The sequence below is a fragment of the Lepus europaeus genome, chromosome 4 (assembly GCF_033115175.1).
Source record: "Lepus europaeus isolate LE1 chromosome 4, mLepTim1.pri, whole genome shotgun sequence".
Classification (NCBI taxonomy): domain Eukaryota; kingdom Metazoa; phylum Chordata; class Mammalia; order Lagomorpha; family Leporidae; genus Lepus; species Lepus europaeus.
In genome coordinates this window covers 126,662,598-126,680,435 of record NC_084830.1, presented here as the reverse complement: position 1 = coordinate 126,680,435, position 17,838 = coordinate 126,662,598, and the positions used below count along the sequence as shown (strand labels likewise).

Here is a 17,838-nt window from a genome sequence, read left to right as displayed (position 1 = left end):
ACAAGTGCACTGAAGGAAATAAGGATGCACAATTTTAAAAAGCAATCAGAAACCACATTTAAAGCACTGCAGTTTAGGATAACTTAATTTAGCAGTCCTCAAACATTCTAGTCCAGGATCTCTTCATACTCCTGAAACTTTCTGAGAAACCCAAAGAGGTTTTTTGTGTTTTTTTTACAGGCAGAGTTAGACAGTGAGAGAGACAGAAAGGTCTTCCTTCCACTGGTTCACCCTCCAAATGGCCGCTACGGCTGGTGCTGCACCGATCTGAAGCCAAGAGCCAGGTGCTTCCTCCTGGTCTCCCACGCAGGTGCAGGTATCCAAGCACGTGGGCCATTCTCCACTGCCTTCCTGGGCCACAGCAGAGAGCTGGACTGGAAGAGGAGCAACCGGGACTAGAACCCAGCACCCATATGGGATGCTGGCGCCGCAGGTGGAGGATTAGCCAAGTGAACCACGGCGCCAGCCCCACCCAAAGAGGTTTTTAAAAGTTATTATTTAAGAATACTTCAAAAAACTCAAGAAAAATATAACTAAAAATAAGCTTATTATAGTGCAAAAAATTGCTGAGATCCATGCATACAAAAGGTCTTCAAATGTCTGGAAAAAAATGCATGTGATAAAAACGTGCAGATTTTAAAAAACTTTTTTCACCAAAATAAACCCCTTTTAAATCTATTTTCCGCCGGCGCCGCGGCTCACTAGGCTAATCCTCCGCCTTGCGGCGCCGGCACACCGGGTTCTAGTCCCGGTCAGGGCACCGATCCTGTCCCGGTTGCCCCTCTTCCAGGCCAGCTCTCTGCTATGGCCAGGGAGTGCAGTGGAGGATGGCCCAAGTGCTTGGGCCCTGCACCCCATGGGAGACCAGGATAAGCACCTGGCTCCTGCCATCGGATCAGTGTGGTGCGCCGGCCGCAGCGCGCTACCGCGGCGGCCATTGGAGGGTGAACCAACGGCAAAAGGAAGACCTTTCTCTCTGTCTCTCTCTCACTGTCCACTCTGCCTGTCAAAAATAAAAATAAAAAAAAAAAAAAGAAAAAAAGAAAAAATCTATTTTCCACAAACATTTTGAAGTGTTTTCACATATTCATCACATTAAAAACTACAATGGAAATTTTTAAATTTATTAATTCACTAAAAATAGCAAATCTACTACATATTAACATAAATAAAATCCATTTTAAGAAAAATAACTATATTTTCCTATAAAGGAAAATTTTAATGAAAATACTGCCAATGCTTTACATTTTGTTAACTTTCTTAAATGTTTAGCTTAATAGAAGACAGCTGGATTCTCTTATCTATTTTTACATTCGGTCCATTGTGATACACTGTTTTTTTGAAATACGTAAAGAAAATCCATCCTTACCAAGAAAAGTAGCTAGAAAAGTTAAGAAGTTTGTTTGCTTGTTTGAAAGAGAGTTACACAGAGAGAACTGGAGAGACAGAGGTCTTCCATCTGCTGGTCCATGCCCCACATGGCCTCAACAGCTTCCCCTGAGTCTCCTATACGGGTTCAGGGGCCCAAGTACTTGGACCATCCTTCACTGCTTTCCCAGGTGCATTAGGAGGGCGCTGGATTGGAAGTGGAAAAGGTGGGTCTTGAACCGGTGTCCATATGGGATGCCAGTGTCCCCGGCAACAGCTTTACCTGCTACACCACAATGCCAGCCCTGATAAGAAGTATTTTAACAGCCTTTTCAGGTAATTGTGGATATTGTAATACTACACCAGAACTCAACAAGCAGTCATTTCTTAAAAAATTAGCTGCAATGAGTTAATACTGCAATGAACCTCACCATATCATAAAATTCTGAGGTTAAGTTAAATTAAAACCTATCAGTCTATATTTTGCTCACGCATGATTTTATAACATCATGCATTACCAACTGGAAAATATTGGTCTTTGGATTATGCAAGTATTCCAAATGCTGATAGATTCATTGTAAAATACCCCAAAATGATATCTGTTACCATTATTTTACTTGAGATAACCATCATACTTCAATATGCATCACAGAATATTAAAAAGAAGCATACTCCACAGTCACAATTCAATAAAAAAATTTTTTACTGCTTTACCAAGGACAATGCTAAATGAAACTGACACTTTTTGTTTGTGAATAGCTGTCAATGAAAATACAAGGACATTAGTACAGTGTGATGCTGTCTTCTTCATGTTAAGGCACCAGCGATTTTATCTATCATTGCCATCAGTACAAATATAAATAAGAAGAAAACTTTTTCAAAGCACATAACTTCTTGGTATCAGTATACAGCTTTAACTCATGAAGCACACTTTGTGAACAACTCATTTAATTTGCCACATGGATGACGGGACCCTACAGGTCTTGAAAAATCCTGAGGGAATTTTACCATTCAATCTTAATATTTATAACATTATTTCATCAAGAAAAAAGCAAAACTGAATTCACTGGATTTTACTTTTTAAAAAAAACACCAGTTCATATATCTTAGAAATCTTTAATGCTAAAATAAAACCACCCTTAAAGCCTAAGATCCAGTTGTCCAGAAGTTATGCTTTCTGTACCTCTGAGGGGCCACCATTGTGGTGTAGCAGGTTAGGCTGCCACATGTGACACCTGCATCCCACATGGGCACCAGTTCAAGTCCTGGCAGCTCCACTGCTGTTCTAGCTCCCTGCTGACATGCCTGGGAAAGCAGCAGAGGATGGTCCAACTGCTAGGGCCTCTGCGAACACATGGGAGGTCTGGATGAAGCTCCTGGCTCCTGGCTTCGGTCTGGCCTAGACCTGGCCATCACAGCCATTTGGGGAGTGAACCCGCAGATGGAAGATTCTCTCTCTCTGTTTCTTCCTCTCTCTGTGTAACTCTGACTTTCAAATAAATAAAGAAATCTTAAAAAAATAAATTTCTTAAAAATTCTGTAAGAATGGCTAGTTTTTGCATTTGTATTTTCTGAGCATTGAAGATATTAATATATGGGATAAAAGAACTTTTGATAATAAAATAGACAAAATATAACCCACATTTTGGTAACTGCAACTTCGCATGTCTCAATTCAAGATGTGGTCAGGGATCACAGGAGTAAGGAACATGAGTAAAGTATTTAAAAAGCTCATAGGGATGATCAAACTGAGGCAAGAATCTAACAAGAGCAGCTCTCTAACTGAAAAAACTGGAAGAAACATGAGTTGTAGACTTCGAGAAGCTACCAAGAGCTTAGCAAAAGGCCTACTACCTACGATGCCTAGTTAGAGGCAATGCTGCGGGGAATTTTGCATGAAAACTGTCACCAAAAAAAAAAAGTAAAACTGGGCTAGTGAAATTAGTGAACAAATAATTTATTTTTCTGAGCAATGCACTTCACACAAATACATGCAACCTGCCTCCTGTCCCCACTCTCCCTCCCCCAGCCCAGACACTGAATTTTCAAGTTACCTTTTTTCTCTTCTTCCTCTTCGTCACAAAACTCTGCAAGGGAAAATGCTTCTTTGAGTTGCTCTAATTCAAGCTTAAGAGTCTCTAATTCTTCTCCACTCAGAGAACTGAGGATAGATTTTACCTGAATGGATTTAAGATAATAAAAAAGTATGGCAGTAGAAAAGAAAAACAGTCTAAAATGAAGAAAGTACATATCAAATTGAAATCAAAATATGAGCTCATCAGCCAACACAAGCTATTCCTTAAAAATATTAATAAAAGAGGCTACTTATTATAAAAAGATGGGGAGAATTTGTACTTCCCAAAGTAAAAGAAGCCAGAAGTGTATGGAAATTATTAGTGCTTAGAAATCAAGGGGAAATACTCTTGAAGCAATTAGAAGCTAGTAAATAACTATATATAAATTTGCAGCTTAAGTTAATGGATTTTTTTGACAGCTTAGGACAAATAAACTAAAAAAAAGATCAAGGGGAAGTAAAAATAACAGACATGCTATTAAGATGTGTTTCTTAATCTGTGCTTTTTTGTTTTAGAGAAACACCTGTCTCACTCTATTACTTTCCAGCAATTACTTTGAACATTAGCTTCTTTTAGTTTGTTCCAGTGTGGTATTTCCCAAGCTTCAACCCTCCAAAGGAAAAACATTTCACCTTCCAAATATACAAAGAAATTATGCAGCACTCCTTTTGCTGAATTCTTTTTCCAATTGAGATGCAATTACCTTTATTTCACTTTCTCGGGATAGCATCTCCAGAGCTTCTAGATGTGAAAGGCCTTGAAACTCATCAAAGAGTAGCCCATAATGAGTTTTCTTATCTGTCTCCATGGTAACCTCATTGTAGGTCCATAACTCTTCTTTCTCCTTCGCCTCTCGTAAAACCTGAAAAGAGATGAAGTCATTACACTGCAGCAAATAATGGGAGCTCAAGGGTGAGTTTTGAGAGCTGAGGTAGGCAAAGCCAAGACAGGCTGCAGTACAGGAGCGCTGCCTCTTCATTCTCGGCACTGCAACTCAAATCTGATAGGCTCAGCAGTTGCAGGAAAAAAATGATCACATATAATTTAACCCCAGACAGTGAATGTAAATAGTCATGGGACAGGGTGTTTCTCTCAAAGTAGTTGAAACATTAATTTAATAAATAACTTTGACAAGGTTTAGCATTTTGCACTAAACTGACGCTAAGCTCCTACAGAGAAAAAAGGCAAAAGAAAGAACTGGGCATTTTCTAAGCTTCAGATATCTCTCTGCCTTCCTCTCATTCCCCCAAAAAAGTTTAAGGAAAAAAAAAAAATTCAAAGTCCTTCATAAGGAAACACTATTAAGGTCCCAAGCTACCACAGGTAAAAATACAAACCAAAATAAAAACAGAAAGTAAACAGGTAAAGATAAACAGTACCTGAGACAGTGTAGAATTCCGGTTCATCAGACGCTTGGTTCGTTTAAATCCAGGATCCCCTTCTGCTATTACATCCATTGTCTTTTTCCCAATGAATTCCAAGGCATCTAAACCACCAGTGATAACAGTCTTTCCCTAGAAAAAGCATGTAACCTTTTCACAATAATACTGAGAAAATACATCTGCATATTTTGATTATATAACAGTAGCAGCTAATAATATCAAACACTGTCAAGAATGTAGAAGAACCAAAACACTCATATACTGCTAGTGGGAATGTAAATAGCTATATCCACTTTGGGAAACTGTTGGTCAATATCAATTATAGCTGCATGACCCAGCAATTGTGCGCATGGCTACATATCCAACAGAAATGTATAACAGAGATTCATCACAAGATACATACAGTAATGTTCAAAGCAGTACTGTTTGGAACAGCCTTATAAACTGGAAACTACCCCACTGCAGCTCAGGGGTAGAATAAATAAAATATAACAGTCACAAAATTAAATACAGCAAAGAAAATAGAATATACCATACAGACTACATCATGGATAAATTATACACACATAATGTTGGGAGAAAGAAGCCAGATATGGGGCCAGCAGTGTGGCATAGCAAGTAAAGCCACCGCCTGCAGTGCTGGCATCCCATTTGGATGCTCCTCCACTTCCTATCCAGCTCTCTGCTATGGACTGGGAAAGCAGCAGAATATGGCCCAAGTACTTAGGCCCCTACATCTGTGTGGGAGACCCGAAGGAACCCTGGTTCCTGGTTTCGGATCGGTGCAGCTCTGGCTGTTGTGGCCAATTGGGGAGTAAACCAGAGGATAGAAGGATGGAAGACCTCTGTGTGTGTGTGTGTGTGCCTCTCCTCCCCTCTCTGTGTAACTCTTTCAAATAAATAAATCTTTAAAAAAAAAAAAAAGAAGAAGAAGAAAGAAGCCAGATACAAAAGAGTACATATTATATGATTCCACTTATATAAAGCTTAAGACCAGGAAATATTAACTAAGATGGCATAAGTCAAGATTGTAATTATCTTTGTGGGGCAGTGGTCACAGAGAGGAATGGAGAATAACTTTTGTACCATAATGTTGTTTCTTAGCCTTGGTGTGCTCACACTATAGAAATTCAAACTGAACAATTATGATTTCCTTCTCTATAAAAAGTTAATATATGGGGGCTGGTGCTATGGCACAGCAAGTGAAGCTGCCACCTGCAGTACTGGCATCCCATATGGGCACCAGTTGGAGTCCTGGCTGCTCCACTTCTGATCAACCTCTCTGCTATGGCCTGGGAAAGCAGTTGGAAGATGGCTCAAGTCCTTGGGCCCCTGTACCCATGTGAGAGACCAGAAGAAGCTCCTGGCTCCTGACTTCACAACAGCACAACTCCGGCTATTGTGGCCATCTGGGTAGTGAACCGGAAGATGGAAGACCTCTCTTTCTCTCTGCAACTCTGCCTTTCAAATAAAATAAATAAATCTTTTTTAAAAAAAAAAATGTCAATATATGTTGCAGGCAGAAAGCCACTGCCACTTGGAAAGCCCACATCCCATATCAGAGTGTCTGGTTCAATTCCCAACTGCTTGGTGCTTCCAATCTAGCTTCCTGCTAATGTATCCTGGAAGGCAGCAGGTGACGGCTCAAGGGCTTGAGTCCCTGCCACCTATATGAGAGATCTGGATGAAGTTGCTGGCTCCTACATCAGCCTGTCCCAGTCCTGGCTGTTGCAAGCATTTGGGGAATGAACCAGCAGATGGAAGATCTTTCTTTCTCTCCTTCTCTCTTTCAAGTAGATGAAAATAAACATTTTTTAAAGTCAATATAAGAAAGTACTAGCTATCTATCCTCATGTATGAAAGATACTACACTTCCTATATTATCCTTGTGAAAATGTTTCTAATTATCTATAGCTTAACAAATATCTATAAAATCACATTTCCTCTGACAGATGGAATTATAAAAAATTATTTTGTAAACATACTTTTTTAAAGATGTATTTATTTATTTGAAAGGCAGAGTTACAGAGAGATAGGGAGAGAAAGAGAGAGATTTTCCACCCAGTGGTTCTTTCCCCAAATCACCACAACAGCAAGAGCTGCACCAGGCTGAAGCTGGGAGCCCGGAACTCTATCTGGGTTTCCCATGTGGGTGGCATGGGTCCAAGCACTTGGGCCATCTTCTGTTGATTGCACACACACACTGGCAGTTAGTTGGATCAGAAATAGAACAGCCAGGATTCAAACTGGTGCTCATATGCAATGTCAGCATTGCAGGAGGCAAATTAACCTGCTGTTCCACAACACCAGCCTCTGTAGAAACATTTTCTATGACCACTCAATTAAGCATTCCTGGTCCGTAAAATACTGTATACATCGCCTCTCTTTAACTCCTCATCCCCTATTTTCTTCTTTATTTCTTTCTCTTCTTAAAGATTTACTATCCTATTATTTAATAGGCACAAAGAGGAGAAAGAGAGAGAGAGAGAGATCTTTTATCTGATGTTTCACTTCCCATGCAACAGCCAGGGGCTAGGCCAGACTTAAGCCAGGGGCCAGGAATTCTAACCAGGTCTCTCACGTGGGTGACAAGAATCTCTTGGCCCATTTTTTGCTGCCTAGGCACATTAGCAGGGAGTTAAATCAGAAACATAGGGTAACCAGGACTCAATCCCAGAATGGGACTCCAAAATGGGACGTGGGCATTCCAAGTAGCAGCTTAACCCAGTGTACCACAAAGCCTGCCCCTTATTTCCTTAAAAAAGTTTTCAAGTTACGTTCACTCTGCCCCCAAGATCAAAGTGATTGATCTCTAGTAATTGGATTCCCTTAAGAGTATTCATTTTCTACGGTTTTTCAAGATGAATAGGGAGAAATATATGCAAATCCATTATAAGAACCAAAGAGAGGGGGCCAACTTGCACTTCTTACTCACTGTGCTCTGAACAGCAGTAGAGATGGTTGAGAATACACCAAAGGGCCCAGCCATTGGGAAAGAATTTTCATTCTCTTTGGCATTGGTTTCTCCTGTGAGAGGGAAGGAACATATAAGTATGAAGGGAAGGTCCATCAATATATTTGCTTTATTAGCATCTATATGAATTTTCAAAACTTAGACCCTGCTTCCCACACACAGACCTTAGGCTTTTGTTTTATTGTTTTAAACCATTAGTATATTTAAAGATGAGAGCTAATATAGGGAGCTGTTTTTTAATTTTCATCTCGAAAATAAAATCCAGCTTTTTGAACAAACTACTGATTATAATACATAAGAGCATACTAAACACTGAATGATTCCAATTAAATGGTCTTCTTCTAGACAGGTAAAACTATAGGGTCAGGAAACAATTAATAGTTGCCAAGAGCTGGGAGTAGGTAGAAGAAAGCATGAAGGAACTTTTTTGAGTACTGAAAATACATTTCGGGGCTGGTGCTGTGGCGCAGCATTTTAAAGTCCTGGCCTAGCATCCCATATGGGCACCAGTTTGAGTCCCAGCTGCTCCTCTTCTGATCCAGCTCTCTGCTATGGCCTGGGAAAGCAGTAGAAGATGACCCAACTCCTTGGGACCCTGCACCCATGTGGAGGACCCAGAAGAAGCTCCTGGGCTCCTGGCTTCAGATCGGATCAGCTCTGGCCATTGCAGTCATTTGGGGAGTGAACCAGCGGAATGGAAGACCTCTTTCTCTCTGGCTCTACCTCTCTCTGTAACTCTGTCTTTCAAATAAATAAAATAAATCTTTAAAAAAATACATTTCAATTGTCTGTACAGATATGGGAAATATTCCATATCTGTATAAGCACAAAGTACTATGATTATACAGTATAAACAAAATGTATACATTTGGCAAAACACATGTAAAAGTATATGTTTCTAGGAACAAAAAGGAAAAAAAGTCATACTACACCCCATACATATTTATAATTATTGCTAATAAAATATTTTAATGAAAGAAACTATACACCTAAAAAGAGCAAATTTTATTGTATGTAAATTATACCTAAATTTTATCCTAGAAAATTATGCTTATTAATAGGAATCAACTAGACATACATTACAGAGATGAGTGTGTTTCAAGAAATAATTAACTTTAAAAATCTCTCATATGGAACAGGCATTTGGCCAAGAGGTTACGACACTAGGTAAGGTGCCTGAGCCCCACACTGGAATGCCTGGGTTCGACTTCCAACTCTGGCTCCTGATTCCAGCTTCCCATTGATGCAGATCCTGGGAGGCAGCAGGTGCTGGTTCAGGTCCCTGCCTCCCATATGGAACACTTGGATTGAATTCCCAGCTCCCAGTTCCATCCCCAGCTCTTTGTCAGCCATTGCAGGCATTCAGAGAGACCAAGGAAATGGAAGCACATATACTCTCTCTCTCTCCATCTCTCTTTCTCTGTCAGTTGTTCTGTATGCCTCTCCTAAGAATGAAGAAACAAATTTCTCTTTAAAAAAAAAAAAAAAAAAAAAAAACCTCTTATAAGCAATCAACTATTGCATCAAATTTCTACCTATACAGAGGGCCTTCCAAAAGTTCACAGGAAATGTATATTATGAAAAAATACACATGTACTTCAAAATTTTCTAGAAGCAAAATAAATTTATCTTTTACTTTCATTCTCCACTAACTTTTTGAAGTATCCTCACATTATATCAAGTACTAGATTATAGGAAGACTTCCACTTCCAGCTAGTATTGGACTTGCCCTCCTACCAGAGCAACTGGAAAATTAGAGAAAATATAACAACTGTGTTTAGACATTGGACAATGTTCAGTACAAAACTCTGGTGCACAAAAGGAACAATGTGAACCCTACTACTGGCATGGCTTTCTGTCTACAGTAACTTTGCAAACAACTCAGGGAGGAGAAACCCAAGCATAGCACAGCAATCATAGTAAGTGAAAGAGGGCCTGGAGTCAGGAAGGCTAAACAGCTGGAATTTGTAGGTCAGAAAACTGGAGAGGACTACATAGGTAAAGATTTCCAAGAATCTACAAGTGTTTCCTAGTGTCTTTGATGGATTCTGTACTGCTCAGGCACTAGGAGGCTCCACAGAACTGGCCAAGAACTACAATGGAGCTATAAGCTAGACAACACACATAGCTCTTGCTGGGCTGAAAGTCACTGAATTCCAAACAATCCAAGTACAGAGACCTCATTATATTCCTGAGAATTATGCAGAGACCTCAGCAGAGGAACAGAGAAAGGCCTTAATGTTAAAGAAAACTACTCAAGATTACTCTTAACTTACCTAAATAAGCTTTAAAATAAGACTTAAAAGAACAGTCTAGGGGTTGGTGCTTCAGCCTGGCTCAGCCCCAGTCACTGAAGGCATCTGGGGAATCAATCAGTGGATGGGAGTTCTCTATGTCTCTCTCTGTACTTCTCAAATAAAAATATATAGAGGAGGGTGTTTTTCCTAGCAGTCCTTGTTTCTCTCTGTTGCTTTTGGTTATAACAAGGTATCATGTTCATGAGTAGGAGATGCTGCAGAGTGAGTTTGGGGCATTAGCAGCAGTTTCCTTATCAGCAAGTGAGTACAGCTGGCAAGGAAAAAGGAAATTAAAAGTGTATGGATAGGAAGACCTTTCTCTCTGTCTCTCTCTCACTATCCACTCTGCCTGTCAAAAAATAAAATAAAATAAAAATCAGTCTTTGTAATGCTTGTTTTTAAAAAAAAAAAAAAAGTGTATGGATAGGACGGCGCCGCGGCTCAATAGGCTAATCCTCCGCCTGCGGTGCCGGCACACCGGGTTCTAGTCCCAGTCGGGGTGCCAGATTCTGTCCCAGTTGCCCCTCTTCCAGGCCAGCTCTCTGCTATAGCCCGGGAGTACAGTGGAGGATGGCCCAAGTCCTTGGGCCCTGCACCTGCATGGGAGACCAGGAGAAGCACCTGGCTCCTGCTTCGGCGCGCCAGCAGCAGCGGCCATTGGAGGGTGAACCAACGGCAAAAGGAAGACCTTTCTCTCTGTCTCTCTCTCTCTCACTGTCCATTCTGCCTGTCAAAAAAATAAAATAAAAATAAAGAAAAAAAAGTGTATGGCTAAGTAAATATCAGTGTCTTCATAACTCCTGAAAGATATGTACCACCCAGGATGTTATATATTAAGAAAGGCACTGAAAAGCTAAGGTGAACACTGAATTCTAGATTGTGAAATATACAGAATCATAGATCTGAAGCCAAGATCCAGGATCTCAATCTAGGTCCCCCATGAGGATGTCAGGGACCCAACCAGTTGAACCTGCTGCCTCCCAAGGGAACCAGGAATGCAGTTAGGATTTGAATGCAGGCACTCTGATACAGATGCAGGCATCCCAACCAGCAGTTTAACTGTTAGACCAAATATCCACCCCAAACTTCCTCATTAAAAATAGAAACACTTAAGAAAAAAACTACAACTTTCCATCCACTTAATTCCTGACTTTGAACACAAAGCTACAGTTATTACTTGACAACCATAGAGAAACCAACAAAGGGGGAAAAAAAGGAGAGCCAACCCAGAACCTTGAAATCACTGAGCCACTTAACAAATTCTGGAACAGCCTACTTCTAGAGTTCCTAAGTGAGGAAAATAAACTTTTAGTCAAACAGTCTGACAATATTTGCAACCAAAGTAGTCTAACTAATACAAGTATCACTAAGAACAGTGCACCTGATTCACATGCATAGTCCTTTGTAACCATGTTTGTTTAAGGTCATCCTGTCCCATAACGGACCCATAGACATGTGACCCAAGTTTAGACCAATCTAACTCTCTTTCCTAGGTATTCAGAAGTTAAAATAATGAAGCCAATTAATCTTTGACGAGCATGTATATCAGGATCCAATATAAAGCTGAAGCTGAAGAAAATAAAGTCAGTCTGCTTCAAAAGGAAAACGACATAGATGAGCAGAGAGAAGCACCAATAAGGGAAAAAAAAGCCCTAGAAAGATGGACAAAGTAAACTAGGTCCTACAAAGCTTTCCATTTTCTGTTCGCAGTCCATCTTGATGTCAGGTATTAGTCTTCCTTTGTTTAAGTGAGAGCACATTTCCATTTGACCAAGGAAAACATCCAGAACTAAACTTTACCTTCATAAAAACAAAATCACAAAAACACAACTCTCAAATTAAGACATGAGGAAAATTTCTTTTTTTTTCTGCCATGGCAGACTGAAATTTATTTAACTCTTATTGATCTCCTACTCTCATGCCAACCAAAATGCTAGGCCAGCTGCTACATTCAACATTTATGGCCTTATTTTTTTAACATTTACTATAGTTATAAAATACCTTTTTATTTCACAAATGTGGAAAGTGAACACACACGAGTGGTTAAAGACCATATGACAACAAATAATATTTTTTAAAATGTAAAATATAAGAAATCAAAAAATAAATAAGAACACATATCTGTAATGGACAGTTAAAGACTCTAAATCCTCTTTCTCACCACCATCCTAAGATGCCCTGAGTGTCAGATACGATAAATACTGAAAAATAAGCTCAACTATTCCATTTCAATCCATAATTCTAGGTTTCAATGTTTGTATATACTGACCTGCTGCATATTTGGCCTCAGGTGACATTTCACTGGGACTAGGAATTCCAAGGGATGTCTCTGCCTTTTCAATAACATTTGAAATACCTTGTCCTAATGAGAAAAAAGATAACATGTCTCACTATCACTCACCAAAACTACAGAACCAAAATCAAACCTGTAGAAGATTTTAGAAATATTTCACAGCTGTCATAAGACATGTTATTTTGACAAAATATAAACAATTCCTGGGACCTTTGCTTTACAAAAAAGAAAGAAAGAAAAACACAAAATTGGGGGGCAGGGAGAGGCTAGTGTTGTGGCACAGCAAGTTTGGCTGCAACCTGCATTGCTGGCATCCCATATGGGTGCTGATTCATATCCCCACTGCTCCACTTCTAATCCAGCTCTCTGCTAATAGCCTGGGAAAAGTAGTAGAAGATGGTCCAAACACTTGGGCCTCTTCCACCAATGTGGGAGACCTGGGAGAAGCTCCCAGCTCCTGGCTTCAGCCTGGGCCAATGTTGACCATTGTGGCCACGTGGGGAGTGAACCAGCAGATGGAAGATCCCTCTTTTTCTCTGTCTCTCCCTCTCTATCTGTAATTCTGACTTTCAAATAAATAAATCTTTAAACAAAAAAATAAATAAATAAAATGGATTCATTATCACCAAAAAACAGGTTTATATTAACAATTCCTAGACTTCAACCTTCTAGTGAGGAAACGCTGCAAACTCCAGTGGCGGGACACATCAGCCCATCATTACTAACACATCTTCCAACTCTAAAGACTTTCAGTAAACACAGAAGGAAGAACAATTAACAAAGGCATCTGCAACTTAGGTCTGTAGCAAAACACACACACAAAAGAAGGAAATGACTGATGACCTTACCTACTGTGGCTACTGTAGCTGAGGCTGAGGAGAGTAAGGACTTGCCCCAGCTGCCCCAGTAGCCCCATCCACTCTGGGGGACATCTTTGGATTCAGACTCCTATTTTTACAAGAAAGAAAAAAAGAAGAAAAGGAAAATGAAAAAATTAGAGGAGAATCAAAGTATACTGACAAAGTACCTAATTTTTTGCCAAAGTCTGGGTGAACAAATACACATTATTGGCTAAAGCAATGTACTGCTTGACTGGTAGAGGTTTGTTATTAGCATGTAAGCACCATAAGGCAAAGGTTTTTATAGAACTGAGAAAATTGTATGTTACAGTTGTAAAAACAGAGAAATAAGTATAACCCTAAATTTGCATGGATTACAAATTCCTTTTAACCCCAACATTTTTTAGTCCCAATATTTTAAGATACTCTACTTTGCCTACAGTCTGTGATACCTGAACAGGAAAAACTTCTGCAGTCCCAATGTCACTGGCAGGTTTAGACTCTGGTCTTTTTCGAGTGGAAACTACAGGTTCTGATTTATTCTCTGTCTCAGTACTTCGGTCAACAGACTCAGAATTCTCAGGTGGCTCACAGTTTGCACCTTCAAGGACAGAGGTTGCTTCCGTTATCACTGGAATCTCACTATCATCTTTATCCGACATGATTAGAACATCACCTGGCAAAATAAAGGCAAAGGAAAATTCTTTATAAAGGCTCTTTTGGTAAAATGGTTTAAACTTTGTGGTTTTAGATTTGCATACAAGCAAAAGAAATAATACAGAGATTCCATACACCTTCACTCAGTTTCCCACAAGGGTTACAACTTACAAAACTAAAGACTAATATCACAACCAGGAAACTGACATTGATATAAATCATTGATTTTATTCATTTTCATCAGTTTTACCTGCACTATTTGTATTTAGTTGTGTAAATTTTATCACTTATATAAATTCGTGTGACCATCACCACCATCAAAATACAGAACAGGTTCAATTGCAGATGCCTTGTGCTATTCTTTTAGCCACACTCCTTCCAACTCACAGCAACTACTCATCCTTTGTCCATCTAATTTTGTCGTTTCAAGGTGTTATGTAAATAGAGTCATACAGTAAGTTATCTTTTAAGGTTGACTCAAGATCCATTTCAGTAGTATATCAATAGTTTCTTTTTATTTCTAAGTAGTAGTCCATGGCATGAACACATCACAATTTATTTACACAATGAAGGGTATCTGAACTGTTTCCATTTTGGGTTATTATAAATAAAACTACTATTTCAGTTCACGCACAATTTTTTGCAAAAACATAAGCTTCTATTTCTTGGGTAAATTACCAAGAGGGTAATTTCTGAGTCACATGGTAAGTACATGTTTAATTTTATAAGAAACTGCTATACTCTTTTCCAGGGTAGCTATGTAATTTTACATTCCCACTAGCAATGTATGACTAATCACGTTTCTCTCCAGCTTTGATGCTACTATTGTTTACTTGAGCCAGTTTGTTAAGTATACAGTAGCATCTCAGTGTAGCTTTAAGGTGCATTTCTCTAATGGCTAAGGATGTTAAACATCTTTTCATGTATTCATTTGCCATCTGTATATGCTCTTAAGTAAATATATCATTTAATCATTTTTTTTTACTGCTGAGTTTTGAGAGTTCTTTATTTATCTTAGACTTCAACTCTGTTGCTTATGTGATCTGCAAACATTTTTAGTGTCTATACAGGGTCTTCAGAAAGCAAAGTTTTTTTATTTCAATGAAATCCAATTTATCAATCTTTTATTGGCTATCCTTATAAAGTCTTATTAGTCATTGCATTATTTTTCTAGAGTATGAAATTTAAACCATCAGATACTTTTAAGTAGCAATGTTACCATATCAATTCATTTCAGAAGCAGAGCTCTTCAGCAGTAACAGACGAGATGTACTGGTGTTTATACAAACAGCAGATACCAGGATACCAGATCCAAGACAACCAATTTTGCAAAAGGAGAAATAAATGAATATCACATATACATACACACACATAAAGCATGCATGTGTGTGTATATATATACTGCTATATACTAAGAACAGAATTAGCCCCAATTCACACCATCAAAATATTTTTAGCATGTTAGAAAAGACAAATTTACAACTAAGGCAGACTGGATGCTGCACTATAACTGAGATACACGCAAAATGCTAAAAGAACAGAGAGAAGTCATCAAGAAATATGAATCAAGAAATGTGATTCATGAATAAGGCACCTGAAAGCCTGGGGAAGTAGTGACAGAGAATCAGAGCGCCAATCTATAGATGTTCTTATTTGGCCTGCACAGCATTTAAACTTTTTAAAAACTTCGTAAGTGTTTCAAAATCAGGTATCATATAAAAGTACAGCTTTTCATGTGCCCTTGTAAAACCAAAAGATGGCAACACTGGGCTCAATTTTGATTTGGTAATAACTACCCTGTGCCAAATACCTCATGGGTTCTTTTAATTTTTAATTAGTTAACAGATTCAATGTGATTTCTAGATACAACTCCAAGAACACAATGATACTCCCTTCCTCCCTCCCCTTTCTTCCTCCTACTCTTTCCTTCTTATTTTTTTAAAGTTTTTGAGGTAACATTTTAAAATTACATTACAGTAAAAAGGATTACTACTTCACCAAATAAGTTTAACAAGTAAAAAGCACAGAGACCCTAGTTTAGTGGTAATATAGACAACAGCTATAAACAATAATTGAATGGAAAAATGACCATTTCATCCATATAAAGTAAACTTTAAAGTAATCACAGATCATTAAACCTACAGTAGTATAACACTCTTAACCACTGGTTTGACAAGGTTATAAAAGTTTTATAAAACTAATTATAAAAGTTTTATAAAACTATATTTGCAGCAATACTGATACACAAAGACATCTCTTTTTTTTTTCTTCTCTTTTCTGTTTCTTCAGTTTTAACTCCCACATATAAGGGAGAACATGTGGTATTCGTCTTTCTAGGTCCAGTTTAATTTATCCAACATGATGTCCTTCACTTGTATCCACTTTGCTGCAAACTGTAGAATTTCATTTTTTTTTCAGCTGAATATTACATTGTGTATTTATACCACATTTTCTTTATTCAGTCATCTGATGATGGGACACCTTGGTTGGTTCCAAACTTTGGCTATTGTGAACAGTACTGCTATAAACAAGGTGGTATACATATCTCTTTGGTATATAGTGTTCAAGTCTTTTGGGTACCCAGTAATGGGATTGCTGGATTATACAGCAAGTCTATTTCTAGTTTTTAAAGAAATCTCCACATCGTTTTCCACAGTGGTTGCACTAACTTACATTCCCACCAACAGTGTTTAAGTGTTCCCCTTTTACCACATCTTCACCAACATTTTAACTGTGTTTTAGATTTTAGCCATTCTGACAGAGTGAGGTGATACTTCATTGTGATTTTACTTTGCATTTCCCAGATGGCTAGTCATGTTGAGAATTTTTCCATGTATTTATTGGCCATTTGTACTTCTTGAGAATAGTCTATTGAAGCCCTCTGCCCATTTCTCAACTGGCTTGGTTGTTTTTTTGTTGTTGAGTTTTTCATATTGCTGATATATTCGGGATATTAATCCTTTGTCAGACGGGTGTTTTGCAAATATTTTTCCCCGTCTGTTAAATATCTTCTCACTCTAGCATTTACTTTGCTGTACCAAAGCTTCTGAGTTTGATACAGTCCCATCTGTTTAGTTTTGCTTTTGTTGCCTGTGCTTTGGGGGTCTTGTCCAAGAAGTCACACCTTTGACCAATGTCTTGGAGTTTTTGCCCTACATTTTCTTCCAACAACTTCATAGTCTTAGATCTTTAATTTAAACCTTTGATTTGATGGGCTCTTTTAAACAGGGCGCTGCTATCCAGTTACCCACAATCTCTACCCAAATCTCCTTCACTCATTTATATTATCTGATTAAGCTCTACAGGCAAAATGCCTTTGAGTTTACCTGTCTCAAAGGGTCCTCAGGATTTTGACAGATGAAGATGCCAATAAGAGAATTAGAGGGTATAGAAATAGTACAGGGGAAAGCTCAAAGCTTAGTTATGACAGTGTGGAATACAGATTTACCTGAAATAGTTAATATAGCAGGGAGAAGAATGATGGGGAAGCATAAGACTTGAGAATAAATTGAAAAAACACCAAGGAGCCTAGACTATATGGGCACAGATACACAAGTGCCTTATGAGGGTACTTGAGAAATTTTGTGAAAACCAATTAAAAGTTTATTTTGGTGCAAAAAAAAAAGTTTGAAACTGATGCAAAGGCCTGAGCCTTTTTAAAATTCGTGGAAATGCATACTATAAAAAAAACCTGCATGGATTTCAAAACAACTTTACATTTTTATACCATTTTTCATAAATTTCCTCAAGAACCCTCATACATTCCCAAAAACATACAGAAATCTAATATGGCTACAATTACCAACTGATTTATCAATTTAGAAGAACAAAGTAAATTCACTCACTGGTAAACATTTTCTGTGTACCTACTATGCATCAAGGTTTGAGAAGAAAAACTAATATAAAACACAATTTCAGTTCAACTCACTCCAAGAGCCTAACAGGTAAGACTA

The 17,838-nt window shown here is 38.5% G+C and overlaps 1 protein-coding gene across 1 annotated transcript in view; it reads right to left on the bottom strand.

The window, feature by feature from the left end:
* FAM114A2 (family with sequence similarity 114 member A2) overlaps positions 1–17,838 on the bottom strand; it is a 40,163-nt gene that overhangs the window by 21,122 nt on the left and 1,203 nt on the right. Inside the window, exons 2-8 of the mRNA XM_062188801.1 lie at positions 13,681–13,904; positions 13,238–13,337; positions 12,366–12,458; positions 7,761–7,852; positions 4,823–4,957; positions 4,147–4,305; positions 3,423–3,546 (exon numbers count right to left, since the gene is read on the bottom strand). Coding sequence (XP_062044785.1) covers positions 3,423–3,546; positions 4,147–4,305; positions 4,823–4,957; positions 7,761–7,852; positions 12,366–12,458; positions 13,238–13,337; positions 13,681–13,890 — 913 coding nt within the window. The 5' untranslated portion in view covers positions 13,891–13,904. The remainder of the gene's footprint in view (positions 1–3,422; positions 3,547–4,146; positions 4,306–4,822; positions 4,958–7,760; positions 7,853–12,365; positions 12,459–13,237; positions 13,338–13,680; positions 13,905–17,838) is intronic.